Source organism: Myotis myotis, unplaced genomic scaffold (assembly GCF_014108235.1).
Source record: "Myotis myotis isolate mMyoMyo1 unplaced genomic scaffold, mMyoMyo1.p scaffold_m19_p_16, whole genome shotgun sequence".
NCBI lineage: Eukaryota > Metazoa > Chordata > Mammalia > Chiroptera > Vespertilionidae > Myotis > Myotis myotis.
Window position 1 is genome coordinate 27,646,560 of NW_023416320.1, and position 21,222 is coordinate 27,667,781.

General features: G+C 38.5%; 1 protein-coding gene across 1 annotated transcript in view; it reads left to right on the forward strand.

The window, feature by feature from the left end:
* Positions 1-21,222, forward strand: part of RP1 (RP1 axonemal microtubule associated) — a 136,003-nt gene that overhangs the window by 72,328 nt on the left and 42,453 nt on the right. The window contains 6 exon segments of the mRNA XM_036338241.1: positions 3,348-3,497; positions 4,202-4,348; positions 7,523-7,677; positions 10,974-11,032; positions 11,354-11,398; positions 18,719-18,882. Of these exon segments, the coding sequence (XP_036194134.1) occupies positions 3,348-3,497; positions 4,202-4,348; positions 7,523-7,677; positions 10,974-11,032; positions 11,354-11,398; positions 18,719-18,882 (720 nt within the window).

Consider the following 21,222-nt stretch of genomic DNA (forward strand, 5'->3'; position numbering starts at 1 on the left):
ATTAGCAGAAGAGGTAAACATATGGAGAATAGAGACAATGCCAGTCCCTGGGGTTTAGAGAAATGGACATCTTTTCTCTAATGTGTTACTGCCTGATATTGCAAATCAGAATGGGGACCACCTCAGAAAAAGCATGCAAAGATTATTCAACTAGGAATGTAGGAGACTAGATATGTCAGGGAGCTCCATGGGGATGGGAGGCTTGGGGTGCGGTAAGTGAAAGAGAGGGGTTAAAGGATAGCTTTCCATTCCCAAAGACTTGGACGGTCTCTTTCTTTTGAAGTTAAGGGTTTTGCCTTTTGTTTATGGAGCTCTTGACTGGTGTAGAGAATTCAGGGTAGGGACCTTAGGAGAGGTAGCAGGAGAAGCTCTTTTAGATTGACTTAGGGGAGGAGAGGTGAAGGAGGCCTTTCTCTGTCTTCCTAAATTATACCTAGAACTCAGATTTAAAATAGAATTTATCTTTCTGTTATTAAAGAACTGATTGTTTGACTGAAGTTTTCTTTGTGTTGTCTCTAGACAGTGGTTCTCAACCTTCCTAATGCTGCGACCCTTTAATACAGTTCCTCATTTTGTGGTGACCCCCAATTTCATTGTTACAAATTGAACATAATTAAAGCATAGTGATTAATCACAAAAACAATATGTAATTATAAATGTGTTTTTCGATGGTCTTAGACGACCCATGTGAAAGGGTCAGGTCATTCGACCCCCAAAGGGGTCATGACCCACAGGTTGAGAACCGCTGCTCTAGGAGGCTATTGGAGAGTGAGGAATCACAAGCAATCCCAAATAACAGTTAAGAATTCTGATGTCTAAGTTCTGTGATTAAGTTTGATACTACTACTATTACCACCACCACCACCACCAAACATTTATTGAGCACTCAGGGTATAGATCATCACTTTTAATGTTTATGCCACAACAAGGTAGGTAATATTATTATCCTGACTGAGGATACTGTAGTTGGGTTTTGAATTGATGATAAGCAGTTCTCAATATCACATAACTGTCACATGGATTTGAAAAAAGTGGTCTGGCTCTTAGGTACACATACCACCCTTTTACGGCCAACCAGGAAAATCAGATGTTCTAAAATGAATCTCCCGTTCAATATCCCTTGGTATTGCAACTCACACTTGAAATTGCTCTGCTTTGGGAAATAATTTCCTATTTGTCTTTTTCATAATGTGTTTTCCATTTAATTTAATTTCATTCTTGCTCTAAAACATTCAGTCTTCAACCTGGTGAGGCAGGTAGGTATGATACCAATTTTGCAAATGAGGACCTGAGGATCACAGGTCATCATGTAAAACTTTCACCTAAGGACATACACCTGGTGAGTAGCAGGGCCAGGACATAAATCAAAGTCTTTTCATCCAAAGTCCAAGTTTATTCCAGTTGGCCATCATTTTAGTCCTGGGCTAATGCATTTTGGTCTTCCGGAATTGTGACCCCCTTTAACACTTTAATAATTGACATTTTTGTAAAAACAACAACAAACACAACCAACAATAAGGTCAATAAATGTATCTTTCTTTATCTATCTACATCACTCTATTGAATTATTGAGTTATCTACTAACCAACTATGTATCTTTCTATCCCAGGATTTTTCAACCTTAGCACTACTATTGACACTTGGAGCTGGATAATTCTTTGTTGTGTGTGGGTGTATGTACTGTACATTGTAGAATGTTTAGCATCTTCCCTGGACTCCATCATTAGATACTAGTAGCACCCTCCCCAGCTTCCCCAATTGTGACTACTAAAAATGTCTCAGACATTGCCATATGTCTCCTGGGGGTTGGGGGGCAAAGATCTCATTCAGTGGAGAACCACTGCTGCAACTCTTAATTGCTTAACCAAATAAACAAATTAACTTAGATTAATTTTTTATTTGAGGCATCATGACTGAGAAGGTAAATGGAACTCACTTAGAGTCCTCATCCCAAAGGCTTTTTAGTGGAGTTAGTAGGGTTTTGTTGTTTACGAAAAATGACTAAGACTCATCAGTGGGTACTTCTAAAGATGAAGGAATAGTGGCACCTCATAAACCAGAGGCTTCTTGCCAATTTTCATAGGTAGTTTGGTCTAGAGTTTCAGCTAGAATGACCTTGTAAAAACTGTGTACTTCCCGGGGAAGGCGTTACGTCCAGAATCTAGAAGACTTCCATTCGCCTGCTTATAATGACTCTCGTTTATCTGAAACATCTACTGGGTTCCATCTGATATTATTTTTATTAGATCCTAACCTTTGCATTATGCAAAATCCACATAGCACTTAGTGTGTATTAATAAGTGTTTATTGATATGCATGCTATAATATATTCTTATGTAGTTAAAATATTTTGTGTCTATACTTCACAGATAATCTATAAAATCTTCTTAGTGGTAGAGACAGTTTCTTATTGTTAAACTCCCGACCATGCCCAGTGCAGTGCTGTGAAAATCCACTGTAAAAATTGTCATTGTAAGGAGACCAAGCAATGACTTCATACTCAGTGTTCTTTTCATGTCTCTTTGGTTGGAGCAAGTAAGGATACAATCAGATATTGTATCCAATGAGGTGTACTGATTTAGTTTAATTACCTGTCTTGACAAATATCCATTTCATTTATTTAATCATTTATTAAACAAACAATTTAAGGACTTCCTTGTGAAAGCTGGTAGAAGTACCATGTTGAGTAGAACATGTTATGTCCATCACATTAGTCAAATATTAGGTATTAAGTCATAGTCATGAATAAGTAGGTTCCCATGGACACAAAATAAGGTCACCTAACCCAGATCAGGGTCTCACAAAAGGCTTCTTGGAAGAGGTTATGTCTAATGGGTAGATTCAACATGGTAATGAATCAGATGAAAGCTGTTCTAAGCAGATATACAAGTGTGTGTGTGAAAACTCTGAGATGAGCAGGAATGTGGCTAGGTTGTGGAATTCTGCCGTATGCCTGCTTTGGTGACTAATCTGAACACAGGCATCTCTTTTGGAGTTTCTCCTATAGGTTGCTTGTTTACCAGTTGCTATAGGTGAAATTGAGAGCTTTGAATCAGTCTATTTCAAATCTTCAAGCCTCCATTTTCTTATTTATAAAATTATAAGAATTTAAAAATTCTAATTGGCAATGGTTAAAGGAGATCATTAAAATAAGTCACTCAGCATAAGTCATTTATCTGGCAAAAAAATATTACCTTATAAGCAACAGCCACAGCTACAACGAATAATCATAATCACCACCACCAGAGTGTGCAGTGCATTTGGCAATCCCTGGGCTGCATTTTGAACTCTGAGTCTATGAGACATTGGAAATCACACAATTTGGTTATTGTTTCTTCTAATCTCAGGCGACCATGCAGCATATGAAGAGCAAGAAGACCCTAGATTTTGCAGCAAATGTGTGGTTATCTCGAATCCAAGCCGTTGGGAATGTTGTCTGTGAGCCTCCTGCCATAAAAGGAGGACAAGCTATGTTTCCATGTGTGTTATGATCTGCAGTAACATATCTTGCATATACAAATTGTTTTACAGTTGCTTAAATTTATTTCTGAACTATTTAGTTGCAGAATATTTTTTCCTATTCCAAGAGAGTTGTTTTACCCATTGAGAAGTGACTTTTTCAGCATCACAGCATGAGTCACTGGTGGATCTGGGATTCAACGTAATCTCAAAAAGGTTCTTACTGTCCAGCTACAGTCTCAGGGGCTGAGGCGATGACAAAGAAAAATGTCACATCTGTGTTTCCTCTGGCTTTGCCTGGGCCAGTGGCCACCTAATGTCATTACCTCACTAATGATCTATTTCCTCATCAAACCCTACATAATTTTAAACTTTAAGCATCATGCACAATAACATTGTCACCTTTGCTGTTAAAATACTAAGCATGAAATCTTTTCCTATGCCATGCATAAAAAACAATGAAAGCCTTTTAAAAATCTTTTATTTCTCTTTCTTAAAAAGCTATAAGCCTCCTGGGCAATTGTTCATGATGTGAAAATGTCCATTTAAAATTAGTAATTGAAAGATAAAAAAAAATCTCTCAGATACAGAAAGTCCAGATTAAGGGAATTCTCATGTGATTTTTGTTGTTGTTTGTTTTTACTATAGCCTAGCCCTAGCCCATGGGTCTGGGTCCTGTTTGCATGGACTCCCATGTGATGGATTTCCTCTTGTTTCTCTCCCCTTTGCTTTGCCGATAGAGTGATACCATGTTGACATCCATACTGGGCAACTGAAGAGAGCAGAAACAGGGTCAGAAGTTTCCTTGTGTCTCTACGGGGAGAGGGAAGACTCTGGCCTTAGATTGCTGTGCAGCTCCAACATGCCAGTCATATTTCAAAGAGGACAGGTGAGTCTGTGCAAATAACTCCCCCTGTTCTTCGCAGTCTCTCTGAAGGTGCCCATACATGATTGCAAGTGAAAGGTGCTCACAATGCTTCAAGTTTCCATTTTAGGACGTCTTTAGCAAAGTTTCCTGACTCAGCTTCCTAATGTTCTTCCTTTTAGAAGTTGTTCTCACAAGAAAAATGGGACACCCTATACTAGGGTTGAATAACAGAACAAAGATAAAAACACTCAAAATTAGTGATAGTCTTAGAATAAGAAAAAGATAAGTTGAGATGATATCAGAGAAAAATATACATGAACATGCTCTGTTGAGACTGAAAGTTACAAAGCTTGTGCTAAACAGTGAGGTTATAGAAAAGCCATTATAGTACATTTCACATAACAACACAATAGCCTTTCTTTAAACATCTTGCCTGGTGCCAACTATATCATTTTCACACATTAAAGTCCTTTATTATTTATTTTGTCAAATATGAGAATCTTTCTGTGTATTAGGTGTCTGAGGAGTTGTGCTGAGAAACATAATCAATCCAGTTAGATTTTTTTTATCCTCACCTGAGGATATGGGTTTTTTAAAATTGATTTTAGATAAAGGAATAGAGAGAGTGTGTGATAAAAATGTCAATGTAAGAAAGAAACATTGACAGATTGCCTCCTGTATACCCCCCGAACGGGAATTGAACACACAACCTAGGTATGCGCCCTAACCAGGAATTGAACCCCTAACCTTTTGGTGTAAGGGTCCATGATCCAACCAATTGAGCCACCCAGCCAGGCAATCCAGTTACTTTTTAAAGTTATTTTGCTATATATATAGAAATACAGAGCTATTTAGGGGGTCTGAAATTAAGAGTAGAGATTATGTAACCCAAGGGTATATTTTTAAAAATAAAGGTTCCCAAACCAGTTTGAGAATGCTGTTTCTCATACTTTTTTGTAGATATAGTTCATAAGATATTTTGAAACATCAGAGGTGTTAAAGCTCACCTGAGTTTTTATTTATCATGGCACATTATCAGAATGAAGAGGAAAACTAGAACTAGTATGAATGACGGGAAACACAAAATTATGCCTAATTTTTGCTGTGAAACTGAGTTATAAATTTTGAGCAAAAACACAATTTTATATACCATGATATTATTGTTATTACTCCAAGTGATTAGTGAGGTTATCCATTGGAGAATCTTCCCAGCTTTCCATCAGTCCCAGATGCTCACCCTACCCCTTCGTGATCAATTGTGAAGCTTCAGTACCTGCTAGTTGGTTGCCAGCATGCAGTGTTGTGTGAAGTTACATGCTCAGATTTGACAGCTCATCATTTACCACAGAGTGGAGAAGATGTATTATAGGTTGAAATTAAAGTTGCAATCAGTACATAAATAAGTGGCATGATTTTAAAATTTAAAACTAGAGGTAGAAAAGTGTTTTCTTCCCTGATTCATTATGGATCTCACATTTTTCTGTTATTTTCCTCACTGCTTAGAATGTAATGGAACTGCTCAATGATTGCAAGAATTTTGCATTCGAGAAACTGTGGCAACAATCTTTTGGTTTATCCACAGAGTAATTTCACACCAGCCACAACTCACATCGTTAGCCACTGATTGGGCTGGTTGTTGTCATTTTTTCTACAAAGTGTCCAGCGATGTAATCAAAAGGCAGCAACATACATAATAGACCGAGTTTAATTTTATCTTCAAAAGTTAAGTTACTTTAAGAGACAAGAAGAAACCAGAAAGCTGATTCAGGAAATCTTTCTGCACCTTGAGGTATTTGCTGTAAGGCAGGCCATAAGACAAAGACTGGGGTACAGGTAATTTATCTCGCAGGTGATCCCAGTGAGCACCTTTGAGGCGAAGAGTGGGGAAAGTGAGGCAGGAAATGGGGAACAACCAATATAGGGACATTAATGAGTTAATTACTCCTGGAACTTTTTCTTGTTAGGTACCTTTAGAGAAACTCTGCAGGACATCCCTCAAAATTGTCCCACCACGAGAAGTCCTCAGGCAAAGAAGCAGTGAGGTGTAGGGACTGAGAAAGAAAGCTGCCAGCACACCTAAGCCAGCTAGCAAAGCAGCCGATGACCCCAGAAATGGACTCAGATGGCAGGGGGTAGCAATTATATCTGCTACAGCAGGTGATGCATATTAAGAAATGTCCGTTTAAAGGCATCCCAGAGAACATGCACAATCATTATCTGATTTAAAGAATTGTCATGGGACTAGTCATGGTTTCTGTTTGGTCTAAACAAGAGATTTCCATAAAAATATGTGGACCCAACAGTCGACACCCAGTAATATATCATGAACACCAAATTGAAATTTAACCTGGTGGCAATGTAAGCAAAATAAGCAGCCCTGAATCAGCATTCCTACCACAAAGTAGAAAAAAGTGGCTAATAGTCAGATGGCATGTCTGGGAATGTCTCAGACATAATCAAATCCATGACCCTTTTTCTCAGATAATTTTAGGGTGGTTATTCCCAGCAACAATCTATGAGGAAGTAATGTGTGAAGGAGTTCTTTTTATTTTAATCAATGTAGCATTTACTTTAGGTCCTACCTCTCTGGAAATTCAGTAACTTTTTGACATGATAAAGCAACCCTATTTAGAAATGAAGACGCCAGGATGCTCTTTCACAACAAACCCAAGAATGTGCTCTATCTAATTTATGGAGAGAGGTGCAGGAGAGAAATTTTAGAGAATGGAAGGAAGAAGGGGGAGGTGGGGAGAGAGGAGAAATGTGTGCCTCCATGCCTCAAAGTAGATCAGCATTCATGAAAATGAAATGTGCTACATATGAGTCCACGTGCTGCAACCTGACCACCTAATAAACTGCATACAGGGGCAGAAATCCAAGCCAGAGAAAAGCCACGGACTGGAAGCCTTTGTATTAGGGCTTTTTTATTTGTTACACTGGATACTACCGCAAATGGAGAAAATAAAACTGCAAGAGAGAAAGAAGCACAGCCAGAAATAGATTTCTAATAGGTAAAAAAGTAATTTGCTTATTTTTCTTTCCTTATTACCCCTTTTGATGCTGGCTGTAGTAACATTATCTCTTTTAAAGTATTATGCCGCCTCTGGCCGTCCTTGGGCTATTATTATTACCTGCATTTGTCATGTGCTGGACTCAAGTTATTTCTGTGGGGTTTTCCTCTGTCTCCTGCACCAGACTGACACGTTTCAAATAGAAGCAGTGCCACTTGGCAAGCTGCAGAAGGTGCTGTTGCGCTGTGAGGCCAGTGACAAATCTCAGGACTGGTATTGTGAGAAGGTCATTGTCAGAGAACCTGGCACCGCATCCCAGTCCATCTTCTCCTGTGAAAGGTAGTGCTGGTCTCCATGGTACTTCAAGAGAGTGTGCTGCAATGCGGACAGTCCTGTGTGTGTGAGTGTATGTGTGTGTTTTAGGTGCGTGGATTTGTGTCATTGACTCAGTATTCCACAGCATGCATCACTCATTGTTGTTTAAGTAAATAACCTATTGGTAAGTATTGCAAGTAAAAATTACCTTGCACCCTAGCTGGTTTGGCTCAGTGGAAAGATAGTAAGCCTGTAGACCGAAGGGTTCATTTCTGGTCAAGGGCACATGCCCAGATTGCAGGCTGGACCCACAGTAGGGGGTGTGCAGGAGGCAGCCAATCAATGGTTCTCTCTCATCATTGATGTTTCTTTCTCTCTCTCTCTCTCTCTCTCTCTCTCTCTCTCTCTCTCTCTCTCTTCCTCTCTGAAATAAAAAAATATATATACTTAAAAATTATCTTGCAATTTCTCGGTATTTCAGTGTCACAAAAGGACCAAAAGATTAACACTGAAAATTATCACATACATTGTGAGGATATTTGTTTAAATGTTGGTCTCTTTACATTACTAAAATCGTCACGATATAACAATTTCATAAGGGAATTTAGTGAGGAAATTTTTAGAGAGAACTCTCTGAACAGCACATAAGAAAGACAAAGGACAACGATTAAAATCTAGATAATTTGGGCTTTCCCTTGAGCCCCATGATGACAAGTCCAGGAAGCAACTCCCTCCACTTCTGACCTGGCCCTACTGCCTTTAAGCCTTGCTCTAGATTCTTACCAAGTCTCTCAGGAAAACTCCCCGCTGGCACGGAGGCACCGAGTTTATTGTCACTTGGTCTCTCAGTCACAGGAAAGAGGATGGGCCCCAGACCCATGAATGCGGTTGAATAAGAATAGGTTTCCATGTGAAAACCCAGTCTATTGTGGACATGGAAGAAGAAACTTTGGGCTGTTTTTGGCATTTTGAATCTTTAATGTTGGGAACTGTCCAACAGTCTTTACAGATTTTCTTTTCCCTAAAGGAGGCCACTCTTAATAATTTCTTGCTATTCTGAGAGTGTATTTGTGCTGCTGCAGATTTCTGGTCTCGTCTTTGTCAGTTTGAGCCGATCCTTGGTACAAAAGTGACAAGTAGTGATGATGGGAAACTGACAGAATGCGGCGCAGGGATGAGTCTTGCTCGTTTTTTCGGTGTGGGGCTGGAGACATAGAGCCTTCTTACATGCTTTTAGTATTTCTTCTGCCATGTTGACTGTGAGTCAGGGGTTGCCATATGTAAAATGTATCATAGACAAGATCTATGCTATGTCAACCTTTTATGCCCTTTCCCACAGAAACAACCCATATTTTTTAGGGCAAGATCACTCAAACACATTTCATGGTTGTCTACTTTCATCTTAAAAGTCTAGAAAAAAATGTTTTTTCTAGATTTTTTTTTTTGTTTCTGCATTTGTATTTTCTACTTAGCCCATAACTCTGGGGTGATCTGGGCTGTCCAAGCATGCTTTTTGCTGATGGCTGCATAAAATGTATGATGTTCTTGGACAGTCAAGATCCTAGCTTTTGAAAAGTGGAAAGATGAGCAGCGCTGACAGCTCAGTAGAACTGTGTGAGCTCACAGTTCACCTTTATACCCCAACTCCAGCACCATCTGGTAACTCCAAGGCCAGTGTGGTGGAGTAAATCCCACAGCTCAGCCTTGGAATACCTTGGCATTTTGGGGTTCAGTAACCACCACATGTTTCTACCCCCCCACCTCTCATGTCTTTTCCAGCAGCTCCCGTGCTCCAGCCACATGGAGTTTCATCTCTGTACCATTGCCAGTGCTATTTTTCTCTCCCAACGGTGCCTTCCTGACATCTTGTTTGCCTGTCAAACATCTACTTACTGTCCAACTTGTCGCTCAAGTATCATATCTTTATTGAAATTTGTTTGTTCTTTATTCCTTTACTTCTCCATTCTTGCCATTAAGAAGTGGTCAGTCTCCTCTTCCCCTATAATATCTGCAATTATTTCTTACATCACCTACAGCACTTGGTGAATTGATACCTTTACACATCTGTTTTCTTCTTTCACACTGAAATTTTCTTCAGCACAGTTTCCTTGTCTCTCTCGTTCTTGAATTCCCCAGCACTTAGCAAAGTGCCTGCCACACAAAAGGTGCTTTCTAAATATTTATTGAATAGATAGAAGGATGGAAGGAATAGAAGTGTGTTTGAATGTGGAATTATTTGAATAACAATAACTGTGGTTATTGTGGTAAAGTAGTAACATTTATGTACCACTTAATAGTACATAAAATATTTTTACATGACTATTCATTTCAGCTTCACAACAGCTCTGTGAGGTAGGCAACTTAGTAAAGAGAGTAGTATTACAAAGCCAGCAAGTGGGAAGGTTGGCTTTCTGAGGTCAGCCTTGGCTTTTTCTGCGAAAAGGAACTTCTGACACAGGAGTTTGCTTGGTTGAGAGGGAAGCTGGTATGATTAGCTATCATTCATGCTGAGTACATTTTCCAAAGTGGTAATATTTTCACCAAATTTTAGGGTAATATTCTTTTCTAAAAAAATATATTTTATTGATTTTCTATAGAGAGGAAAGGAGAGGGACAGAGAGTTAGAAACATCGATGAGAGAGAAACATCGACCAACTGCCTCCTGCACACCCCCGTACTGGGGATGTGCCCGCAACCCAGGTACATGCCCTTGACCTGAATCAAACCTGGGACCCTTCAGTCTGCAGGCCGACGCTCTATCCACTGAGCCAAACCGGTCAGGGCTAGGGTAATATTCTTTTTGGAGACAATGAAGGAAAGATATTAAAGAAAGCTATGAGAAAGCAAGACAGAGGATGTTAGAGATACAGGTTGTATTAACGATTGAGGATTTATTAAAATGGTGGAGCTTATTTTTCTGTGCCAAGTTATCCTCAGGCCACACTTTTGAGCCTAGCCCACGTATCGGGTTCAGTCTTAGACCTGGCTTGTCTTTGTTACAGCGTGGTATGTGGCGTGTGCTCCCCAGGGGCCTCAGCTATGTTTACAGGTGTTCCTGATTGAGGACTGGTAAACCTGAAGAGATAGAGGGTTAGCAGGGCTAGTAATTTATGTGCTTTATTCTGCAAGCCACAGCTGTGACATCATTCTTACCAGTGATGAGTCCATAGTATATTGGATCATGTTTGATTTAAAGCTATTTTAATAGTTACCTTTTAGTATTCAAAATCAATGAAGAATAAGGCTTATTGTAAAAATTAAGAAAAACAAAAATTAATTCTCTCTCTTTTTTTCTTCTTTTTCTTTTTTCTTTTCTTCAGATGGCTTCCCTTTATGTCTCAGGGCATAATTCATTCAGAAATTGAACTTTATTTTCAAGGTGAGGATTAAAAAAATCTTCAGTACAAGAAAGTACAGGATGATTTTGATAAACTGGATGTCATGGAATAATCCCCAGTTGTTTCCAGAATGTCCCCTTTGATAGTTTCCCCTTTGCATCAAATTTATAATTATTTTTCACAGTGAAAATAAAAGCATATATAAAGATGTGTCTTGCAATGTTATATGCCCTCCTGTAAGTTACAAATTAGTCTAAGGATTTGCTATACTGTTAAAGAGTTAAACTCATACTTCTTTTTCTTCCGCTTATGTCATCAGACAGATCTATTATTAACTGCACTTCACTTTTATTTTTTTGCAGAAATGCAAATAAATCATCAACCTAAAATACAAGAGGAAGCAAATGGTAAATGTTATTACCACTTTTCACCTTTTAATCATCTGAAATAACTGGTTTCTTTTTCAAGATGACCTATCCTGACCAGTTTTTATATATTCTTATTATATATTATTAAACTATTGATAGAAAAATATTTAAAATGAATATAGGCACAGGCATTAAATTATTACTTGGTTTATAATGAAAGTAACATAAATGACCTTAGCTTCAAATGCTTTTTCCTTTCAATAATTTAAACGTAAGAGAAATAATCATTTTCAAATGATTAATTTCTATTCATTGTACTTTTTCTTTATTGAATTTGCATATTGATTTCTAGTTTTCTTTTTAAGTCTTTTGAAGTTAGCTTTTTCAATTAGGTCCTCTTTAAGTCAACCACAATTGTATTATTAGTATGTTTACATTTTAAAGCTGATCTGAATGTGATGGATAAATGCAGATAACGAATATGCAAAACAAGTTAAATACCAGTGTTTAGATAGTCATTCATCCTTCCTTGATTTTAGATCCTTGTTTTACACCTTTCCCTGACAGACAAAATATCCATATTTCAACATAGAAATGGAATGGAATGGATTTGACATTGAAACAGTAATACTATGATTTTAGCATCTTCAGAATGTCTAACAGCTATGAAGAAACATTGCCAAAAGAGTTTATTCTCAACCAGTTTAGAGATAATTCACAGAAAGCATAGTACGGTTTGGGGTAAAATATACTTAATGAAGTGATTCTCAACCTTACAACTATTCTTTGGGCTGAATAACGTTTTTTCTTGTGGGAGACTGTCAAGTATATCATCATCCCTGGATGCTAATAACACCTACCCCATTCCCTAACTTGTGACCACAGAATATATCTTCAGGCATCACCAAATGTCCTCTGGGGCAAAATCACCCCCAGGTGAGAACCACTGACCTAGAGACTAGTGGTCCTGATGGAAGAGTGGCTGAGAAAGGTTGAATGGCAGGTCTGGAAAGGGAGATGTGGCAGACCGTATTTGCTGAAAATGTCTATAACACTTCCTGTCCCATGTGCTCTTCCAGACCTTGTCAGTCTCCCATCAAAAGACAGAATCAACCTGGGCAGACCTTTGAGACTGCCTCCACTGTGAGTGCGCAGCAGGTGTCATGCTATGCGACATTTCCGCTGTACACTAGCCGGTCAGCAAAATCAACACTGCTCTGCCGGGTTGTTCCTCTCTTCATCTCTCTCTGGAGATGTTTGTCCTTAGAACCCAGTCATATACTATGACCGTAAGGGAGCACAGACCACATGGAGAGCTCTACATGGAGAGGCACAAAGGTATTTCCCTGATCCCCGGCTGACTTTCCAGCCAGCAGCCCGCACCAACTTGCCGGGCATCTGAGAGGGCCATCTCGGAGACAGATCCTCCTGTGGCAGTTGAGCCTTCCCAGTTGACACTGTGTGAAGCAGGGATGGTCCTTCTCTGCCAAGTCTGACCCAGATTGCAGATCACTGGCAAAATAAATAATTATCATTGTTTTAATCCACTACGCTTAGAGTGGTTTGTTACAAGGCAATAGATAATTACAGCCATAGAATTGGTAGAGGGTAGTTCATGTAGACCTGCTTATATATGTAGGTCAAGATTTGAATTCTGGATATACTGAGGACTATGAGTTGCTATCCTAATGAGTGGCATACCGTGAGGTGTATCTGAAGGTAGGTTTGGGTCTAGTAAATTGTTTGGAGGCTGGAAAATGCAGCACTTGAGAACTGTTAGTAAATACTCAAAGAGAAGCAAGAAATAGGTTTCTGTGTTCGCTAAGGTAAGGTGGATGATCAGTAAAGACAGGGATATGGGGGAAGTTTAGCAGCAAGTAGGAAGGATAAGCTTGAAGGGAATTTGGGGTAAAAGCAAGATGAAAATGCCATTGAGGAGAAGCTAGAATCCAGATTGAGGATGGCCACAGGGACTCTGGGGCACCTGGAAAGAACATGACATTTAGCTATCATGCCATTCTCCCTGACAAGGATCAGGGTTTGAAATGGAGTTGAAGGTACTAAACAGAGAGGCAGGGGCTTCATGGTAAACTGCACTGAAGAATAGTTAATCCTTACTTAATAGTGAGATACAACCAGCTACCAACAAGCAGAGAGGCTCCTGAGCATCCTGGGTGATAGTGCAGATTCTATCACTGTGTTTCTCCATGCCTCCTACTTTCTTATAAAATAGAGACAATAATAGAAACTATCAGGGTTGCTGTGAGGATTAGGTAAAATAATATTTATAAAATACTTAAATAGAGCCTGGTACATCTTGTGTACCCGATAAATGTTAATTTTTAGACTACATTTTTCCTTGTGTTGAAATGCATCATGGGTCCAGAGCACCTGGCAACAGTCCCCTGAACAAGCATTTGGGCTGGAGCAGGCAGCACACCCCACTATTGTCAACTATTTATACTCCTGTTTATCTCCATTCAGCCCTGTAAATTGGGGTGTCTTTTACTATGTCCCACAACAATAAATAATAATCAGAATCATTGAAATGACAAAAGATTTACTCTATAACCATGACATAAAATATATAACAGATTCATTTCATTTTTTAAATATATTTTTTATTGATTTTTTACAGAGAGGAAGGGAGAGAGATAGAGAGTTAGAAACATCGATGAGAGAGAAACATCGATCAGCTGCCTCCTGCACACTCCCTACAGGGGATGTGCCTGCAACCAAGGTACATGCCCTTGACCGGAATCGAACCTGGGACTCTTCAGTCCGCAGGCCGACACTCTATCCACTGAGCCAAACCGGTCAGGGCTAACAGATTCATTTCTGATAGTGTTTCATGGTTGTTTTCTGAACTTGAAGTGAAGAAAATTGAGCATTATTTGAAACCCTTTTATTCTAAGCAGCATAGCTGTTTCTAATTCTGTATCAAATGCCCCAACTCCTGTGCTATTCAGCACATAATTTCTCGATTGCTTTACATGTATACTAGGATTAATATTATTTGTCTCTTGGAAAAATAAAAGTTCTTCTGAAGTACTTAAAAAATTCAAAAAATGTCATGATCTTATGAGTCTATATTTGAAGGACTTGTGAATTTATTTACATAGATTTGTTTGGAGATAAAATTATCAAAGTTAGAATAAAGTAATAATTTGTCTGTTTATAGTATCTTTGCCAAATCTCATTTAGATATATTTATATGCCCTTCAAAATTTGGATGATACAAGGTCAATATTGTTTTATTATTATTGTACTAATAACAAGATGAATTATGAGGCAAATAACAATGTTCTTGCCCTTTGTACCAAAAATGACTCTAATGAAACCTCATTAGAAGGACTTGTTCTTTTTAAATTATGAAATAGTTAAATATTGTTCTGAAACATTTGTAATAATACCTTGAATATCCTTTCTCACACATGCAGTCTTTTAAAAAATACTCCTTAATGGATCCCAAAAGGTTTTATAAATCATTCACTCATTCACTTTTTGAGAGACTACTATGTGTGAAGTAGTGTACTAGTAATGAGGCAATGGGAATATGGAGACATTTAAGACCAAAAGTTGGCCTTCAAGTGGCTTACAATCTCGGTGGGTAGACGGGGGTAGGAGCGCACAGACGGATGGTGTTTATTCACATATCTAAGAATTGAAGTGTGCACAGGGTCCAACAGAAGCAAGGAGAGATGAGTTCATTCCAGTTATTGTGAGGGATGTCTGGAGGGGCTTCTTAAAGGAGGTAACTTGTGAGCTGAGCCTGAAATCAAAGGTGTTCACCAGATGGGAGGAGGAGAATAGAGTTAGAGGACAAACATTCTGGCAGAGGTATTTCAGACAAAGTCCTGGAGGTGGGAAGGAGCCCTTTAGGATAGATAAAGGATGGTGCAAGGGAAAGTGGCAATAGGGGGAATGAGTTCATGGGGGGCAGAGGCTGCTTGATGGGGTGCTGTGGGCATCAGTATCATGAACAGAGTTGCATTCAGCATTTGACAGGCATGCTAATCTATGAGCCATGTTGAAATACCACTAAGGACGTAAAGATGGAGGTAATTTTATTTATTTTGACCTCCCTCTGGAAACAAAGTGGATGTGGGTGGAAGAAATTCTTGGATTCACCCCCTGGAGTCTGAAGGACCCTCACGGGGCTTTGGGGAAGGGAGTGAATCTGGTTAATGTTAGAGCTTTTGCTCCCTAAGTCACCTGCTGTTCCCATTCTCCTCCATCTTCCTCTGCCACAATGCTCACCCTCTCCACCAAGTCAGAGTCAAATACACCAAGTACTCAGGAGCTTGCGGTTTGCAGAGGAGCAGTGGGTTTTGTCACTCTCACTGCATCTGACTGCGCCCTGCTCTTTAGGTAAGTGACTGTGCTTGCTGTCTGGTGTGCCACAGGCAAAGCATGCCTGTGCCATAATTTTCCCTGTGCATCGAGGTGACTTAAGCTTTGAGATTTTCCTCTGTCTGTTGAACTAACAATTACATGGGAAGAGCTTAATTTACATGCATCTTCCCTGCATTTCTTTGAGTACTATATTCAGTGGGTAGTTGCCAAGTAACTGAAAATGTGTCTAGACACAGATGTTTCTATATTCAACCACAGGGTCCATTTTCTGAGCTACAGAGTTAAATGCATGCCAGCTCTGTGACAGAATTCTGCACAGAATAAGAAAGATAAAATGTTAAGATCTAAGGAAGGGGCTATTCAACATCACTAGCTATAGGGACTTAGTTCACCAACAGAAACCATCTGTGCCTTCCTGAAAATAAATCTCCAATTAATAAGGAAAACTTTGGAAAGGAAAAGGTTAACAACAGGCCTGCAATCTGTTTTCCCTCTTTACCTGGGAAATGAAAGCAATGCCTCTGTCAAATCCCCTGGCGTACATGCTAATAATCAGACTTCCTGGTAAAAACACTAATGGTATTTTTAAGTAAAAAGATAATAGAGAGCTCTTATCTGTGACATGCTTTCAGCAGCCGTTCCAGTTTTCTGTTGCTGCACGAGAAATCACCCCCAAATTGAGTGACTCTAAACAATAATTTATTATTATCTTGTACTTTTCAGTGGGTTGATGTGGCTCAGGTAGGTGATTTTTTCTTGGAGACTCTTGGGGTCTAAGAGGGAGTGTTCTAACAGACCCAGGCCTGTCTAGACCCTGGTGTCTCAGAATGTCACTTGTTATGCCTTCTAATGTACAGGGGCAACCCGGACTCAAAGGGAGGGAAACAGACCCCACCTCTTATTAGAACAATACAATGGTCACTGCAAAAGAGCAAGTGAGTTAGTAGACATCAGTCAGGCCTTCTTTAAATATGCTCTCTGACATAGCAGGAGATGGCTGCTTTGTCCAGGTTGCTTATTGTGAATAAACCTGGTATTTATGGGTTGGTGGAAGCGTGACTGGAAACAGTTACTTAAACTGGAAAATCAATGGGGGTTAATAGCTTTGCATGCATTGTTTAAATCTCTCATCATAACTATTTTGTATTTCAGATAGACATTCTTAGAAGAGATAAGTGATCATATTTTATAAAAGTAAACTATACAAAATAGGAGAAAATACTTATTTTATTCTGGCAGTAGAAAAGAGAATCATGCCCAGGAAAACTTGAGAATCAACAAAAATCACCACGGAAGACATTTCATTAGTTACCCCACCTTTAAAGCTCCTGTCATGGTGACATGCTAATTCCAGATGGGACGATCACAGGAGCACTATATAATTCAATGGCTCCCTGCTGCTTGTCTCTATTTTATTGAACAAGATACGTAAGCCCATGTACAAAGTTATTCCTATCCTTCTCCTTGTGATAGCATGACAGGAAAATCCCAGGGTAGGCTCAGAGGGCAGCGGAAAGAGAGAAGGTTGAGGTAGGAAAGAAATTCTGTAACTTTTTGAACTATGCATCCAAGCACAGGTGAAAAGACTTTCTGTGAGAACTAATACCGCGATAGAATTCTCCATGGGACTGTAGTTAGAAATGCTTCCTATTTTCCCAGCTGAACTGAAATTCCTCAGAGCAAACTTGCCACAAGGTGGAGTGTACAGTGAACCACTTTGAGTTCTCCTCCTTTGGCTTTTGGATACTGAGGCTTAAGTTCTAATTTTTTTTATTTTTTATCAACTGTAACATCATGCAAAATTTACTTGTTGCAAGTTTTATTAAACAGCTTAGAGATAATCAAATGATCTTTGTGAATGTATTGGGGAGAGGGAATAACATTATGTATTAAAAAGAAAGATAACATCTTAGTGAAGGAGTTACTGAGAACTTGGGTGTCCAGAATGGTGGTGGGTCTTACTCATATTTGTAAATGTTAAAAATACTCACAAAGCAGTATACATCTGTGGAGCCTTTGAAAATAACAATAAAAACATCTTTAAGTTGTCCCTTCAATCCAGGGATAACCTGGATGGGTAGAGTTGCATGCCCTACATTGAGTTCTAGCGGAAAAGACTCTACCCTCTGTTATGCTTAACTACATGGTGTGGATTCAGCCTGAGCAGGTTTTACTGCTGTGGGGTTGATGGTATAATTTTCCAAAGTGCACAGAACAATAAAAGAAATCCTATCTCAATTTATTTTTCCAACTCAACCAGTCATAGTACAAGTTGTAGATCTTTTAAAAGATGTTTTCTGTCATGCCCTGCTTGCCTCAGCCTTCCTGTGCCTCCAGCATCACCACGGAGATCCAGTCTGCTTATAAAATACCTTTGTCTTTATTTCAAATACATCTTTTTTACACCCTCCCTCTCCCAAACCTAACTCCTTTTGTAAGTCCTGCTTTCAACATGTTGTTCCTTATTTATTGGTTCATTCCAACCCTTAGGGGACTCCAGCAATCTTTTTTGAAAAAATTTTTTTAGCTCTTTTTGCTTCATTTTTGGTCTTCTGTGTTCTCACTGTGATTCTGCTAGGACTGTATTACTAACCTCAACCTGACAGGGCATTCTCCTAGTACAGATAACAACTTATAGTGTCCGGTTATTAATATGTCCATCATTCTTCCCACTCAAAGATTTGACAGTGATGCCTAAATAAACTTCTAATTTTTCCAGCCAAACAATATTAAATGCCTCCAACACAGCATTTCTGCCCCAAATATATGCTTTCCTGAAAAGCTCACTGCTTATTTGCTTTGCAATTAAAATGCTATAATATTTCTACAATTTTTCCACATGTTAGTTTCAAAAGGAGTCCATGATTAACAATTATCTTAATACTTCTTGATTTCACAAAGTATTCATTTCACAACTAAGTAGATTATGTACAATTCTTCATTTCCTAATATTAATATGGTTTTCCTCCACAATTTCTTATTGATTTTCTTTTTCCTTTGCAGAAGGAGATTGGAAGGTGACTGTTGTCACTGGGGATCTTGAAAATGCGGGCACCACGGCAACAGTATCCCTTTATGTTTATGGAGAAGCAAGATGTTCAGGTCCAATTATTTTAGGCTCTGGGAAACACCAGCTGTTTAACCCCAACAGTGCAGATATGTTCAAGGTAAAATTGATATACTGTCACCTGCTTGTGAAGATATCTTCTGATCTACAGTCCCTAAGATGAAATAGAGAATTGTGTATGTTTTGCATTTATATGACATTTTTTTGGAAAACATGATTTTTTTTTTATCCTAATGAAGTTGGAAAACAGGAGTAATAATAGAAATAGAAGGTTTTGTTTGTTCCCCACTTTTTATTTGCATAAAGGCAACACAGTATATGAACTTTAGAAAATTTAAAACTTATTATGGAAAAATGTATTTCTAGTCCACCATCAGGTCAAATATTTCCATTTTGATTATCTTTTCTCATCCTTTTCATGTCCATGGAGTATGATGCTGTGATGGAAAGGTGGTGAGCCTCATGGCCAAGACAGGGTCGAAGGAGTCAGATGGCCAACATTTGAATGGCCAAGATTTAGCACTTACCAGCATGGCTACTTGTACAAGTTACTTAATTGCTATGTGCCTCAATAACTCTTACCTCAGAGGGTTATCATGAGGACTAAATGAATTAATCCATGTAAAGTGTTTAGTGTAGTGTCTAAAATGCTCAGTGAGTGATTGCTATGATTATTATAGTACGTAAACATTTTTTATTCCCTTATTTACAAAAGGAGATACATAGTCTACCTAATTATAAATTATATTAAATAAATGTTGCATATATGAAGTTTACCATTTCATTTGCTATTGATGGCTTTCATGATTTCTGATGAGAAGTCAGCTGTTAATATTTTTGAAAATCCCTTATATGTGATGAATTGTTTTCTTTTGCCCCCTTCAAAATTCTCTTCTTGTTTTTGGCTTTCAATAGTTAGACTATGTAGACTGTCTTCCTGCTGTTTTTCTCAGCTGCCATAGTTGCAGTGTTGTTGTTTTTTAGGATATTGTGGAGCTTGAGAGAGGGAAATGGAAATAGACCAAGTTATAATGCACTAACCCTTCTGTTCTTACTAAGGTTCATAGCTTTCATTGAATAAATGCTCCTCAGATTGTTGCGACCCTTTGATTAACTTCCAGACTTTTTGTAAATTTGATTTAAAAAGATTTGCCATTGTTCTATGGAGGATTGGATCTATGAAAGGCCTCAATATGCCATTCTAGCAGTCTTTCTCTACCTGTTTATATCTTTATTTTGTTCTATCTGAAATTTCTATTACTCTATAAAATCTTATAATTCTAGCTGTGATTTCTATAATTTTCTGAAGATAAGTAAGAACTGGCCCAATGTAAATGTGACTTTGGGCCTACAATATATCATGTGATCAAGTCCATGGAATTTAAGAGCCACCAGGCAAGTGGAGTTGAAACATTGACTATCCCATTACTGTCAGAACAGTGAAAAATTTCCTTTTGTATAACTGGTTCATGTTACATGTGGCCATGTGAGGCAACTCTAATGTTTCCCTAACCCAATCATAAGTCTTGAAGGGGAATTTGAGTGTAGCATGCTATAGGAGGAATCTAGTTTCAAAAAAGGAATTGCAAAGTGATGGAAGACCTTATATTAATTTTGGTAGCTACCTTCCATAGACTATAGGGTCAGCCCTATAGGAGCACCTGAAATGTCACTTAGATTTAGATGGAAGGAAATGAGACATCCTTAGAAAAATGACCAACCCAAAAATCAGAACAAAGAGTCCATCATAGCAGAAAATTTGAAGATAGTCAGCGGGGATTTCCTAGACTGCAGGGGCTAGATCTCATTCATTCGCTAAATCTTGAATTCTTTTTTTCTTTATGTTGACATCATTACAGATGTCCCCTATTTCCCTCCCTTTTACCCCCTCTACGCAGGCCGTCCCTCCCCTCGCTCTGTCCCTAACCACATTTTTGTCTGTGCCCATGGGATATGCATATATGCTCTTTGGCTATTCTGTTCACCTTTGTTAATCTTATCCATTGACTAGCATAGACTAGATACTCATGAATATCTGTTGAAAGCATGAAAGTTTAATGGAAGTGACTTTGCTGGAATCTGTTTAATATTTGTTACTTTCACCTGAGGCATTCATTGTTGAATTTTCCTGTGATCATTCTCACCTTGAGGGCATAATAAAGGCATACCATGTATCTTGTATGGTTATTATTTACTTATAAATCTTTCCAGAGATTTCGCTGAGCTTTTTATTGGATTTTTTGTAAATCAAAACATTAAATAGTATTCTCTGTTGCTTGGGAAAAGTTAATGGCTAAGCCATTCACTCTTAGAAAATAGTTTCCTGTTTCTGGTTCAGTACTATATAAAGTCAATTAATTTTGTAGATACATAGGTTTAATATTATGAGCTCATAGGGCACTTTCACAATTATTTGAATATCCCTTATGTTCCTAGAATA